Below are 12,717 nucleotides of genomic sequence, written 5' to 3'. Positions count from 1 at the left end.
AGAGAAAACAAAGGAGGTAACAGCAATGAGCGAGAGATTTCAATGAAGATGCAACAAGGCTACAACTTCCAGAGTCTGAATAAAGGATGCTAATGGCAAGTAGGTTGATCTCTTCATAACCCTGAGAGGCTCACAACTTGAACCCCAGGTTCAGTGGGGGGCAGGGTTGAAGCACAGGGCTGACCACAGGAAACTGGTTCAAAGTCCTGGGTTAGAGCCCAGGGCCTTTTCTCAACCCATACAGCAGTGGACTGTTCAGCCAGGCAATAGGGCATAGAAGACATGACTGTGAGAGAAAAATGAAACTTTGGAAACACAAGTATGATAGCAGGGTGTGAGGGGGAGGCAAAGAGATAAAGAGAGAATGACTAAGGAAAAGTCTTCAAAAGAAAAAAAACCCACTTGACTCTCCCCTCCCTCACTGCCACCAGAGCCTGGCTGATAGGTTCCAGACAAGAAACCGGAAGACTTTTCTTTGGGAAAACTGAACAACCCCAGAAAAAAAGACACATTTACACCTGGAGGTTCCCTAACCAAACGCCTGGTGCATCACTTACAACTGCTTGTAAGTGAAGGTACCAGGAAGTAAGTCCCATCTGTGCACACAGAGTCTCCAAATAGCTTTTTACTGCCTCCCTCTTAACTGTGAACCTACCAAAGAACCAACATTTGAACAAAAAAATTCTATATGAAACAGACTTCAAATCAAAATGAAAGGTTAACTTAGAAGAAATAATGAACCAAAACTAAAGGAAAGTATCAAAAGAAAGCTATTATTGGGACCTCCTTGGTGGTCCAGTGGTAAAGAATCCGCCTTACAATGCAGGGGATGTGGGTTCGATCCCTGGTCAGGGAACTAAGGTCCCACATGCCACGGGGCAACTAAGCCCACGTGCCACAACTACTGAGCTCACGTGCCTCAACTAGAGCCCACATGCCTCAAACTACAGAGCCCACGTGCTCTGGAACCCAACGCGCCACAACTAGAGAAGAGAAAACCCGCATGCCACAACTAGAGAGAAGCCCACGCACCACAACAAATGATCCCACATGCTTCAACGGAGATCCTGTGTGCCGCAACTAAGACCCAACGCAGCCAAAAATAAATAATAAATAAATCTTTAAAAAAAAAAGAAAGCTATTATTAATATCCTCAGAGAAATAACAATGTTATAGTCACAAAACAAGAACAGAAAGCTTTGAAAAACTAGCAATCAGAGAATAAAGAGCTCTTAGAAAGTAACAATGAGAAAAGACATAATTAATACTAAGACTGGAAGATAAAGGACAAAGAGGCCATGATGAACACCAAAACATAAATAAGTCTTAGAGAATCAACCCATGCAATACAACATCTACTCATAAAAGTTCCAGAGAAAGAGAAGAGAGAGAGGCAGGAAATCAATAGAGAAATAACATCAGCATTTGTAGAACTAAAAGACATTAATTTCCAGATTGGAAGAACCTATGCTCCAAACACTGTTATGGACTATCAGAATACCAGGGATAAAAAGAAGATGCTAGAAAGCTTGCAGAAGGCTAGTCATGAAAGGCACTGTGGCTGTCAGGAAGCTCTTTCAGGACGCCTGTCCTTAGTACTCAGCCATTATGCTGCAAAGAAGCCCAAATGAGGCCACATGGAAGGAAACATGGAAAGAACTGCAGGCTTAGTTGACAGCCATCATCAAAGGCCCCAGCTTCTGAGTTTCCAGCTAAGGCCCCGATAATGCTGGGCCAAGATAAGCTGTCCCTGTTAAGCCCAGTCCAAGTTCCTAGACCACCGAGCCCATGAGCAGAGTATGTCCAGTTTGGGGGTCATTTGTTTTGCAGCTCTGGTAACTGCAACAATACCCTAGAGGTACTTGCACACGTTGGCACAGGATGTGTATATAGGAATGGTCATGGCAGTGCTGCTCATAACAGCAACAAAAAGAAACTGGAAGCAGGAAAATGGATAAATAAATTGTGGAATATTCACACAATGGAATATGACACAGGGATGAAAACAAGTGAATTAGTGCTGTATGTATCAGCTTGGATAAGTCTTACAAAGGAAAAAAAGTTTCAGAACAGTAAATACAGTATGATAGCGTTTATGGTTTCAAGATATGGCAAACAAACAACACTGACTAAGCAAACATACAAACATGATGATACAAAGACAGACATGGGAATGACATTCACACCATTCAGACCAATTACTTCTAAGAAGGCAGAGGTGATCAGAAAAGGTACGTGGAGGGCCTCCACGGCATCTACAGTATTTTAATTCTTAAGGTGGGTGGCGGGTCGGTCTACATGTATTTGTTATATTATTCTTTATACCTTTGTATATACCAGAAATATTTCACATACAAATGTTTAAATAAAAAAGAATAAAAACTACATGTATCAACACGGCAAATCTTAGAAACAATGTTGAAAGAAAAACAGGTGGTAGAAGGATACAGTGCAATACAATTCATATATGGCTTACGAACATACGAAACATTACTATATATTATTTAAAACAACGTGCATTTATAGTAGAAGTAAAAAGAACAGAGTGGGGATAACCAAGAGCACATTTAGCATAGCAGGCACCTCTAGGGTGGGAGAGAGAGGAATAGAAGAGTGTCTTTCAACAGTATCTACGGATGGCCAGTATATGGGGATTTAATGCATTACTCTATACCTTTCTGTGTGCTTAAAATATGTGACATGATAAACATGGAAAAAGTCAGTGTTATCCCTGGAAATATTCATGCAATTTCAGCTGAAAACAACATTCTACCTACCCTTTGTGCTTCACTGCTACTCAAACAATGATGGGTTTTTAATTAAAAACAATGACATCCCAGAAGCAATGAACATACCTAGATCTTAAGTTTCTAAATACCATCTTCCACTTAAAGGAACCAGGGCTCCGGGGAAAAATGACTGACTTAGGGCCGGGGCTAGAAAAGTACAAGATGGGCCTGGAACATCTGGCTGTGGCAGGAAGTCTAGAATGACGGGAAACTGTCAAAAGGTCACAGAAGCCAGCTTCACACGTACCCCTCAGGCCAAAGCTAAGACAAAGCATCAAAATAATAAACAGAGTAAAAAAGACTACCTCATGAATAAAATCAGAATCCATGAGTCCACGCTGATAAGCAGAAATAAAGAAGAAAGGAGGACTACTCCCTGCAGTAAAATGGAGAGGGAATCATAGAAATAGAAAAAACACCATTTGGCAGCCGCCACAGTAATTAGTGGTTTCAGGCAAGACACATCAGGACATGCTACAGCTAGTGGGTAACAAGTTTGATGAGAAAAAGGTGATTTGCAGAGCCTTAAATTACCCTCTCATAAGTTACATGTTAACTGCAGTGGGGGAGGGGCAGGATATAACTTTACAGTGGAGACCCCTGGCAAACCCCACCTTCACCAAGTGGCTGGAGTTGACACCCACATAGTTCACACGTGCCTCCTAACAGGAAGTGCTAAGAGGGGCTCCTGTGCATCACGACAACCCAATCTAACTGTGAAGAAACACACACCCAAACTAAGGGCCATTCTACAATGTGCTGGCCAGCGGACTCTCTGCGATGACGGATGCAGCCCCCCGCGCTGCCCAACACCGCAGCCACTACCTACGTGTGACCGCTGAGCACTTGAAATGTGGCCAGTGCAACTGGGGAACTGAACTGTTTATTTTACTTAATTGTAATCAGTGTAAAGTTAAATAGTCACATGTGGCTAGAGGCTACCATGTTAGAAGGAGTAGTTCTATAAAATAGTCTATGATCTTCAAAGAGTTTTAAGGTTATAAAGGACAGAAAAACTGAGGATCTGCTCTAGGTTAAAGGAGATAAAAGAGATGTGACAACTCAATGCAACATGTAGTCCTGGATCGGATCTCGAACAAGGGAAAAAAAGTTTCTTTTGTTATAAGGAATACTTGTGGTATAATTTGCAAAAAATTGAATGGCATGTATAAATTACTATATTAATGTTAATTTCCTAATTTTGCTATGGTTATATAAAAGACTGCCCTTGTTTTTAAGAAATAGACCTTGAAGTATTTAGAGATAAAGATGCATTATATCTCTAACTTACTCTAAAAAAGTTTGGAAAAAAAATTATTTTTTTTTTGTGAAAAATCTTTAAACTATACGTGGACCGAATGATAAAGCACATATTATAAAATGCTAACTTTCAGAATCTAGGTGAAGGGTACATGAAAATTATTCACACAACTTTTGCAACTTTCTGTAGGTCTGATGTTAAGAAGTACAAGTTTTAAAAACCAGGAGCTCATGTACTCACACACACTAAAATTATACTATTAATGTGTATGAATGAGAACAGTAATAACTGAACCATGTAAAGTTCTAATCAAATATGGCACACGGAATGGAGTGTTCATATGTACTCCCTCCTGAAACTTTACTAAAATGACTATAAAGGAATAAAAAACATAGGGCTTGCTGGTATGTATGATATGCCCAAAATGGTACTTTACCTCTGTGATTTTCCTCCTAATAACCCTAGTCTAATCATGAGAAAAATATTAGACAAATCCCAAGGGACATACTGCAAAATACCTGCCCAGTTCTCCTCAAAACTGTCAAGATCATGAAAAACAGGAAGAGTCTGAGAAACTGTCACAGCCAAGAGGAGCCTAGGAAGACATGAAGACTACATGTAATCTGGTCTCCTAGAGGGAGTCCTGGAGCAGAAAAAGAACATTAGGAAAAAAGCAAGGAAATCTGAATAAACTGTGGTGTTTACTTAATAATAATGTATCAATATTGGCTCATTGGGACTTCCCTGGTGGTCCAGTGGGTAAGACTCCCCGATCCCAATGCAGGGGGCCTGGGTTAGATCCCTGGTCGGGGAACTAGATCCCACATGCTGCCACAGCTAAGAGTCCGCACGCCTCAACTTAGAAGTCTGCATGTGGCAACTAAGACCCGGAGCAGCCAAAATAAACAAACATGAAAAAAAAAAATTGGCTCATTAATTGTGGCCAAGGTATGGTACTAATGCAAGATGCTAATAACAGGGGAAATGGTGGGGGGCATATGGGAACACTCCACTATCTCCTCAATTTTTCTGTAATTCTAACTGTTCTAAAACATAAAGTAGTTTTTAAAACGTAAAGTGGACTGCAACTATAAAAGTTTTCAGATATGGAAGGCCTCAAAATTTGTCTCTTATGCCTTCTTTTTCTCAGGAGATGTACTCTAGCAAAACAGAGTTAAACCAAGAAGGAAGATACAGAATCCACACAAAAGGACAGATTCAATATGGGAAAGAAGCGAAGACAATTCCCAGGATGATGACAAAGGCAAGTCCTAGAAATCTGTGTATCAGACCTCGAGGGCAATCAGTTCAGACTGAAGCAAGGATACTGGGGAGGCGGGAGGAAAGGAAGTGCTATGCATGTTTAAAAACTAAGCAAGCAGATGAAGAGACAAGCCAATTAGTAAGTCTAGGAAAAATAAAAGTTGTAAGAGAAAGGAAATGCAGTCACTGAACACTGCAGCTTAGCTTTGAAAAATATTTGCATAGACATAAGAAACACTGAATTCTGATTCATTTATAAATGATAGTATATCATATTTAAAGTCTAAGACGCCACTAACTAGAAATGCTATTTAATATTATTTACTAAAATACTAAGAGGAAAAAGTGCTGCCAATTAAATATGACACTATAAAGATGCATTCCAATTTCTGAGTTATTCAAATGTAAAAGAATAAGCTTCGGGCTTCCCTGGTGGCGCAGTGGTTGAGAGTCCGCCTGCCGATGCAGGGGACACGGGTTCGTGCCTTGGTCCGGGAAGATCCCACATGTTGTGGAGCGGCTGGGCCCGTGAGCCATGGCCGCTGAGCGTGCGCATCCGGAGCCTGTGCTCCACAACGGGAGAGGCCATAGCAGTGAGAGGCCCGCATACCGCAAAAAAAAAAAAGAATAAGCTTCTCAGAATCAATTTAATACATCGATCACATTGGAAAGAGGGGGGGAGTGTTTGTTTGGGGAGCAAATGGTATAAGAAAGCTACACTGTGACCTTGCACAGAGGGTTGTCAATATATAATGTCTGAAACTGATGGGGAAAAAAAAAAGAGCAATGTAAGTTTGTTACTTAGAAACATGGAGCAAAACTTTAGAAGGAATGGCTAAAAGAGCTGAAAATAACGGCTTCTAGGGTAGAGGACTCCAAGATAGGGAGAGGTGAAGAAGATTGCTGTTTCTCATTTGATATTTGACCATTTAAACCATTGACATGTATTACCTTCAGGAAAATAAATTTTAAAAAACAAAGCAGCAAGAATCAAATCTACAGCTATCAGGAAGAAAATATCAACAGCCGAAATACTTTCAGATTTTACTTTAAAAAAAAAACAAAACCTAAAACCTAATCCAGTTTCAATGTTATACAAATCTAACTTTTAAGTGAAATTAAATCAAAGTGAAAAATTTTATCAAGCCTGTTGTAAATCTGGTCCGTTGTACCTGCCAGACACACAGATGTTGATTTAAGATAGCTCAAAGGCTGCCCTGCCAGACAGAAAGGCGTGGGAGTGACACCATAGCTCTGAAAGCCCTGACTTCCTGCTTTAAGATAAGACCCAACTAACTCAATCAGAAAAGTCTACGTATATTTGCAGCTACAGCAAAGTTATGTAAAATGAAAATAAATGTGGAAAAAATCATAATAGCTTGTAAGACTACAATATCTGAAATGACTTTTAGCCAACCACGTCACTGAGTTACTTGTCACTTACATCTTGAAACATTTTATTTTCTTGTTTTAGTCTTGCTTCTTTATCATCTGAGAGTTTGTAAGCATTCTCAAATGCCTCTTCTAAATCCTGAAGTCTAGATTTCAGTCGAAGGATGGTATTGTCCTTTTCTTTATTACTTGTTCTCATTTCCTCAATTCGTTCCTGCAAAATTTTGGAGGCACTGCTGGCTGCACTGAAGCGTTCTCTAAGATCACTCTACAAAACAAAGACAAGGATAATACACTGTTTTTAATAATAATAAAAAAAATAGATGTCTCAATAGCAGCTAATAATCTGTGGACATTAAATATAAAAGAAAAGTAATAAAACAAAACACATAAATGGAAATGAACAAATTTGATATTCTGTTACATCCTGGGATGGAGACTAGAAAGGATTACCCTATAGAATAATACACAGAAAACCACTGTCTGAGGCATTCTGATTCCAGGATTCACCTGTAGATGACTTTAATGAGGAAAAAATAATCATGGCTATCAGAGAAATGATTCCAAAAGCATAGCTGGAATTTGTTGCCCCACATTAATATTTAGAGGGAAAAAAAGCATTTCTTACCCTATTCTCTCACTTACAATGAAAATAAAAGAGAAAATTCAAAACATCTGAAATGTTAATATTCATTCAACAATCATTAATTGCAAATCCACTAGATGGCAGGCACTAGGGTGCTAGAAATACAAGATTAACAAGAGGACTTCCCTGGTGGAGCAGTGGTTAAGAATCACCTGCCACTGTAGGGGACACAGGTTCGAGCCCTGGTCCGGGAAGATCCCACATGCCGTGGAGCAACTAAGCCTGTGCACCACAACTACTGAGCCTGCGCTCTAGAGCCACAATTACTGACCCCGTGTGCCACAACTACTGAAGCCCATGAGCCTAGAACCCGTGCTCCACCTCAATGAGAAGCCCACACACCACAATGAAGAGTAGCCCCTGCTCGCCGCAACTAGAGAAAGCCCGTGGGCAGCGAAAGACCCAGCACAGCCAAAAATAGATAAATTAATTAATTAAATTTAAAAAAAAAAGATCAACAAGAAAGGTCCCTGACTTCATGAAGTTTATAGTTTAGGAGGAGACAAAGATAACTTAAAAAAACATCAAAACCATCCCGGTTTCAGCATCAAAAAACAACAAACAAACAAAAAACCCATCAAAGACAAACAAACAATGTTTAGAATATAACTGGCATTTTGCAGCAAAACACTGTTTGTAAAATTATGCACAGAAGAATAAAACGTGGTAATGCATGGGAAAGAAAAGTTATTTAAGAGGAAAGGTTAAGCATTCCTAGTTATACACCCAAGAAAACTGAAAATGCATCCACATAAAATCTTGAAAATATAAATGTTCGTAGCACTATCATTCATAATAGCCAAAAAGTGAAAATAACCCAAACATCCATCACCTGATGGATGGATAAACAAAATGTGGTGCATCCACACTACGGAATATTATTCGGCCATAAAGAAGAGTGAAGTCCTGGTCCATGCTACACTATGGATGAACCTTGAAAACCTAATGCTCAGTGAAAGCAGCCAGACACACGAGGTCACATACGGTTTGATTCCGTTGACATCAAATACCCAGAATAGGTAAACCCAGAGAAACAGAAAGCAGAGTAGTGGTTGCTCATGGCCGAGAAGAGCATGTAATGGGGGAGATGGCTAAGAGGTTTGGGGTTTCTTTCTGAGTGAGAAAGAAGTTCTAAAATTAATTGTGGTGGTAGTCGCACAAATTTGTGAATATACTAAAGACCACTGAATTATACACTCTAGAAGGATGAGTTTTATGATATGCAAATTATATCCCAAATAAAAAATAAAAATTTTAGAGGGTAAAAGTTTATAGTATCATATGAAGCCAGCAGCATTCAAAATATAAATGTAACAATAAGACATCCTAAAGGAGAAGACAAGCAACACACAACCAATGTTTTTATAAAACTATTCATTTGTCTCTAAAGTTCAATTAATAAAAAAGCTTAAATTTTTAACATTAAGCCACTAGAACAACAAAAAATAGAGTACTTACTTACCACTTCTCTTTCCAGCAAGTTATTCTTGTTTTCAAGTGTTCTCACACGACTAGTAGCTTCATTCAGAGCACTATCTAACTGGCCACATCTAAAAACCATATATTGAAACAAAACAATCAAAGACAAGATCCTTTCTCTTAGAAGTATTATAAAAATCTAACTGATTCTCCAATATATTAGGTAAAACAAATTCTCCAATGTTAGCCAAGACTAAGGATGCCATTTTAGTAAAATATATCCAATGAACCTGATATTATAGTATCCGGAAAAAATTAAAAATGATATGAAAAGATCCCTAAGAAGTATTTGTACATTCACGTTCATAGCAGCATAAATTCACAATAGCCAAAAGATGGAAGCAACCTAAGTGTCCACCAAGGATGAATGGATATAAACAAAATGCAGTGTGTGTGTGTGTGTGTGTGTGTGTGTGTGTGTGTGTGTGTGGTGTGGTGTGGTGTGTGCAATGAAGTACTAGTCAATGTTAAAAAGGAAAGAAATTCTGACACATGCTACAACATGGAAGAACCTCAAGGACATTATGCTGAGTGAAATAAACCAGACACAAAAGGACAAACACTGTGATTCCATTTATACAAGGTACCCAGAAGCATCGAATTAATAGCGACAAAGTAGAACGATGGTTGCCAGGGGCTGGAGGGAGGGGGTAATGGGGAGTTATTGTTTAATGGGTATAGAACAACAGTTTTGCGAGAGAAAAAAAGTTCCAGAAATGGATACTGGTGACAGTAGCACAGCAATGTGAATGGACAATGCCAGTGAACTGTAAACTTCAAAATAGTTAAAATGGTAGATTTTGTTATTTTATCACATTAAAAAATAAAAATTAAATATGCAAGATATAGAAAACTGCATAAAATAACTTGATCTATGAAGAAAATATATCTGTATATGCATTATAATTTCTGGAGGGATGCAAAAAATTAAGTCTAGGATGTGAAAACAAAAGATGGGGTAGAAAGACTCCATATAAATCCTTCTGTACTATTTCAAATCAGCATGAATGTTATTCTTTATAAGACTTGTTATTCTTTTAAAGACTTTCTTTGTAAAGTTAATTACCATAGAACCTCAAAATAAGAAAATACATGGAAGAATTTGGCCACCATTTTGAATCAGTGTTCAATGATATGTTGTGAATAAAAGCTAATATTTATTCGGCACTGACTACACACTCAGTCTTTGTTAAGCACTTTGCATTCATCCTCACAATCCTGTGTGTTAGGATTGTCATCATTCCCATTTTACAGATGAGAATACAGAGACAGAGAAGTTAAGCTCCTCCAGAGTCACACTGGGATTCTAAGCCAGGCAGTCTGGCTCCAGAGTCATGCTCCTACCCACTATGCATTAATGCCTTGCAGAAACGAAACACTGATGAAACTGTTCTTGAAACAAAGATCACTAAATAGTCAAGTGTTGCTGTGTTGTTATTTTTCTCTTGTAATTACCTCACTGATTCCGGTATGCCAGAGATCTCATCCCCCAAGTTGCAATTGTGTGACAATATAAGTGTTAATGGTCCCATCTGCAATAGCAGTGGGATTCCCCAATTTGCAATTCTGAAATTTGAAAAAAATTGCTGTGTACACTGACAACATAATATTGGTTTTTGTCTTGGGTAAATCGTTTTTCCAGTTCTAAATAACTGCAACTTCTCATTTTGTTTCTACTGTCCTCTGTAACACAGTTTTATATGGTAGGCCAAATCAAGCCCTTTAGGGGTACTGGTAGGAGAAAATAACGCGTTGCTCTTCATTTGCACGCTATCAGTACATTTACTCCACTACCTAGATTGCTGTTGTTACTGTTATAACACGACCACTTATTTAAAACCCTGACTTCCAATTTGCTCCTCCTACATTCTCTCACTGCTCCACGTGCTCTAGCAGCTTCTAGACATAAAGATGTTTTAATTAGCTCCCCTTCGTTGGCACCCCGTCTTTGACCTAACAAGGTCTGCTGGTCGGCTTCTTTCAGACTTCTGTTTTCCAACAGGAAGTACCTGTGGTCATCTGTGCCTTCTTAAAAGAACAAAACAGAACAAAAATAAGAGCAAACTTCCCCCAGCCTAGTATCTACTCTTTTCTTTTTGTCCTAGAAAACCTAAAACTGGCCTTTTTTCCTGGCTCTTTTCAAACTACTTCTCTGCCATTGTACCCCCATCGCCACCACCAACAGCAAAATGGAAGCTATAGAAACGATCAGGATTAAGACAGCATGTTAACTACCACAGCAACCACACACTAGCATAAAAGCTAGTTTTCCGGATTTCCCTGGTGGCGCAGTGGTTAAGAATCCAACTGCCAATGCAGGGGACATGGGTTCGAGCCCTGGTCCAGGCAAATCCCACATGCCGCGCAGCAACTGAGCCCGTGCGCCACAACTACTGAGCCTGTGCTTTAGAGCCCATGAGCCACAACTACTGAGCCCGTGTGCCACAACTACCGAGCCCACGTGCCTGGAGCCCTTGCTCCACAACAAGAAAAGCCACTGCAATGAGAAGGCTGCGCACCGCAACAAAGACCCAACACAGCCAAAGAGATAAATAGATAAATAAATAAAAGCAAGTTTTCCTAGAATTCTCCAAATTAAACTGTTAACTGGATCAGATTTCAGTTCCCTCCTAATCTTTTCTCCAGGGCTTTTGTCTTTTTTGCCCTAGAGAAGACTTTGCTGTCACCTAGACTCCATCAGTTTTCAATCTGTTTAATACCATTTGTAAAGTATGTTGCAAGTATGCTGTTATTTTTTTATTTTTTTGGCCGTGCCGCATGGCATGTGGGATCTTAGTTCCCCGACCAAGGATCGAACCCAAGCCACCTGCAGTGGAAGCGTGGAGTCTTAAATTAACCACTGGACAGCCAGGGAAGTCCCTCAAGTACGCTGTTATTAATACTAGTAAAAACATCAAATTTTGTAAATGATTCTCTCTCTCTAAAATAAGTGGAAAGCTATCTCTAGTATAAGACCGTTCTCCCCTGTGTGTCTATGGTTTTTTTGAATGAGATAACTGTTTCCACAGGTTCATGAGTGTCTGGGTTAAAGTTATGCATTTCTGGGTATGAAGAAAGGTTGAGAACTGCCCAGGACATCAATCATAGACTTATTAGGGAATCCATAGAGCATTAATTCTCCCATAAATGACATTCCTTTACATATACAAAATCTGCTCAACTATCTCAGTATTTCGCCCACACAAAACAAATGTCCTCATCAATTATCAGTGTTTTGTAAGACGATGGCTCAAATCTTTATTTTTTGGCTGCACCCTCAGCTTGCGGGATTTTAGTTCCCCAACCAGGGATTGAACCCAGGTCCTAGGCAGGGAGAGCAAGGAGTCCTAACCACTGGACTGCCAGGGAATTCCCTCAAATCTTTAAAAATAATTACTTAGGCAAACATGTTTCTGTGTGAAAATTTTCAAATCTAAAGCACACGTTTTCAAAGTGTTTTAACACCGTAATATGTTATACTTTGGGGAAAATAATATATCCAAGTTGGAGAAACACTAACTTTACAGTTAAATTATAAGTCTTACCTGTCTACAAGAATTTGATTGGTTTTCTTCCAATCTTCAACTGCAGGAATTTCTTTTGCCTCCAGTTTCTGTTTCAAACTATTTATTTCTGACTCATAATAAGCTCGAAGATCTGCGATGTGTCGAGCATGCTTTTCCTTCAGGTTCTGCCTAACCCTATTGGTGAGAGGAAAAAACATCATTTAGAAAGCATCTCCTCACCATCTCAATAAGAAAAACCAAGAACATAATGATTCTCATACATAAAAATACAACCTTTTTCCTTTATACACCCACAGAAAATATAATAGATTAATACACAAGATGACAACTAATAAAGCAAAAAATAAAAAGACATTTGTT

At 39.1% G+C, this 12,717-nt stretch overlaps 1 protein-coding gene across 19 annotated transcripts in view; it reads right to left on the bottom strand.

The window, feature by feature from the left end:
• The window catches only part of MPHOSPH9 (M-phase phosphoprotein 9), a 54,840-nt gene that overhangs the window by 20,956 nt on the left and 21,167 nt on the right, over nucleotides 1-12,717 (bottom strand). For 18 of the 19 annotated variants that reach the window (XR_002179434.3, XM_019950259.3, XM_019950260.3 and 15 more), the window contains 3 exons: nucleotides 12,376-12,531; nucleotides 8,814-8,901; nucleotides 6,758-6,973 (listed from right to left, as the gene is read on the bottom strand). Coding sequence is in view for 18 of the 19 variants with exons in the window: in XM_019950259.3 (XP_019805818.2) it covers nucleotides 6,758-6,973; nucleotides 8,814-8,901; nucleotides 12,376-12,531 (460 nt within the window). In the remaining variant the exon portion in view is untranslated. Of the gene's footprint in view, nucleotides 1-6,757; nucleotides 6,974-8,809; nucleotides 8,902-12,375; nucleotides 12,532-12,717 lie in introns of those variants that run through there. The other variant, XM_033836782.2, reaches the window with a different exon arrangement.

The sequence above is a fragment of the Tursiops truncatus genome, chromosome 13 (assembly GCF_011762595.2).
Source record: "Tursiops truncatus isolate mTurTru1 chromosome 13, mTurTru1.mat.Y, whole genome shotgun sequence".
NCBI lineage: Eukaryota > Metazoa > Chordata > Mammalia > Artiodactyla > Delphinidae > Tursiops > Tursiops truncatus.
This window is presented reverse-complemented; position numbering and strand designations above follow the sequence as displayed.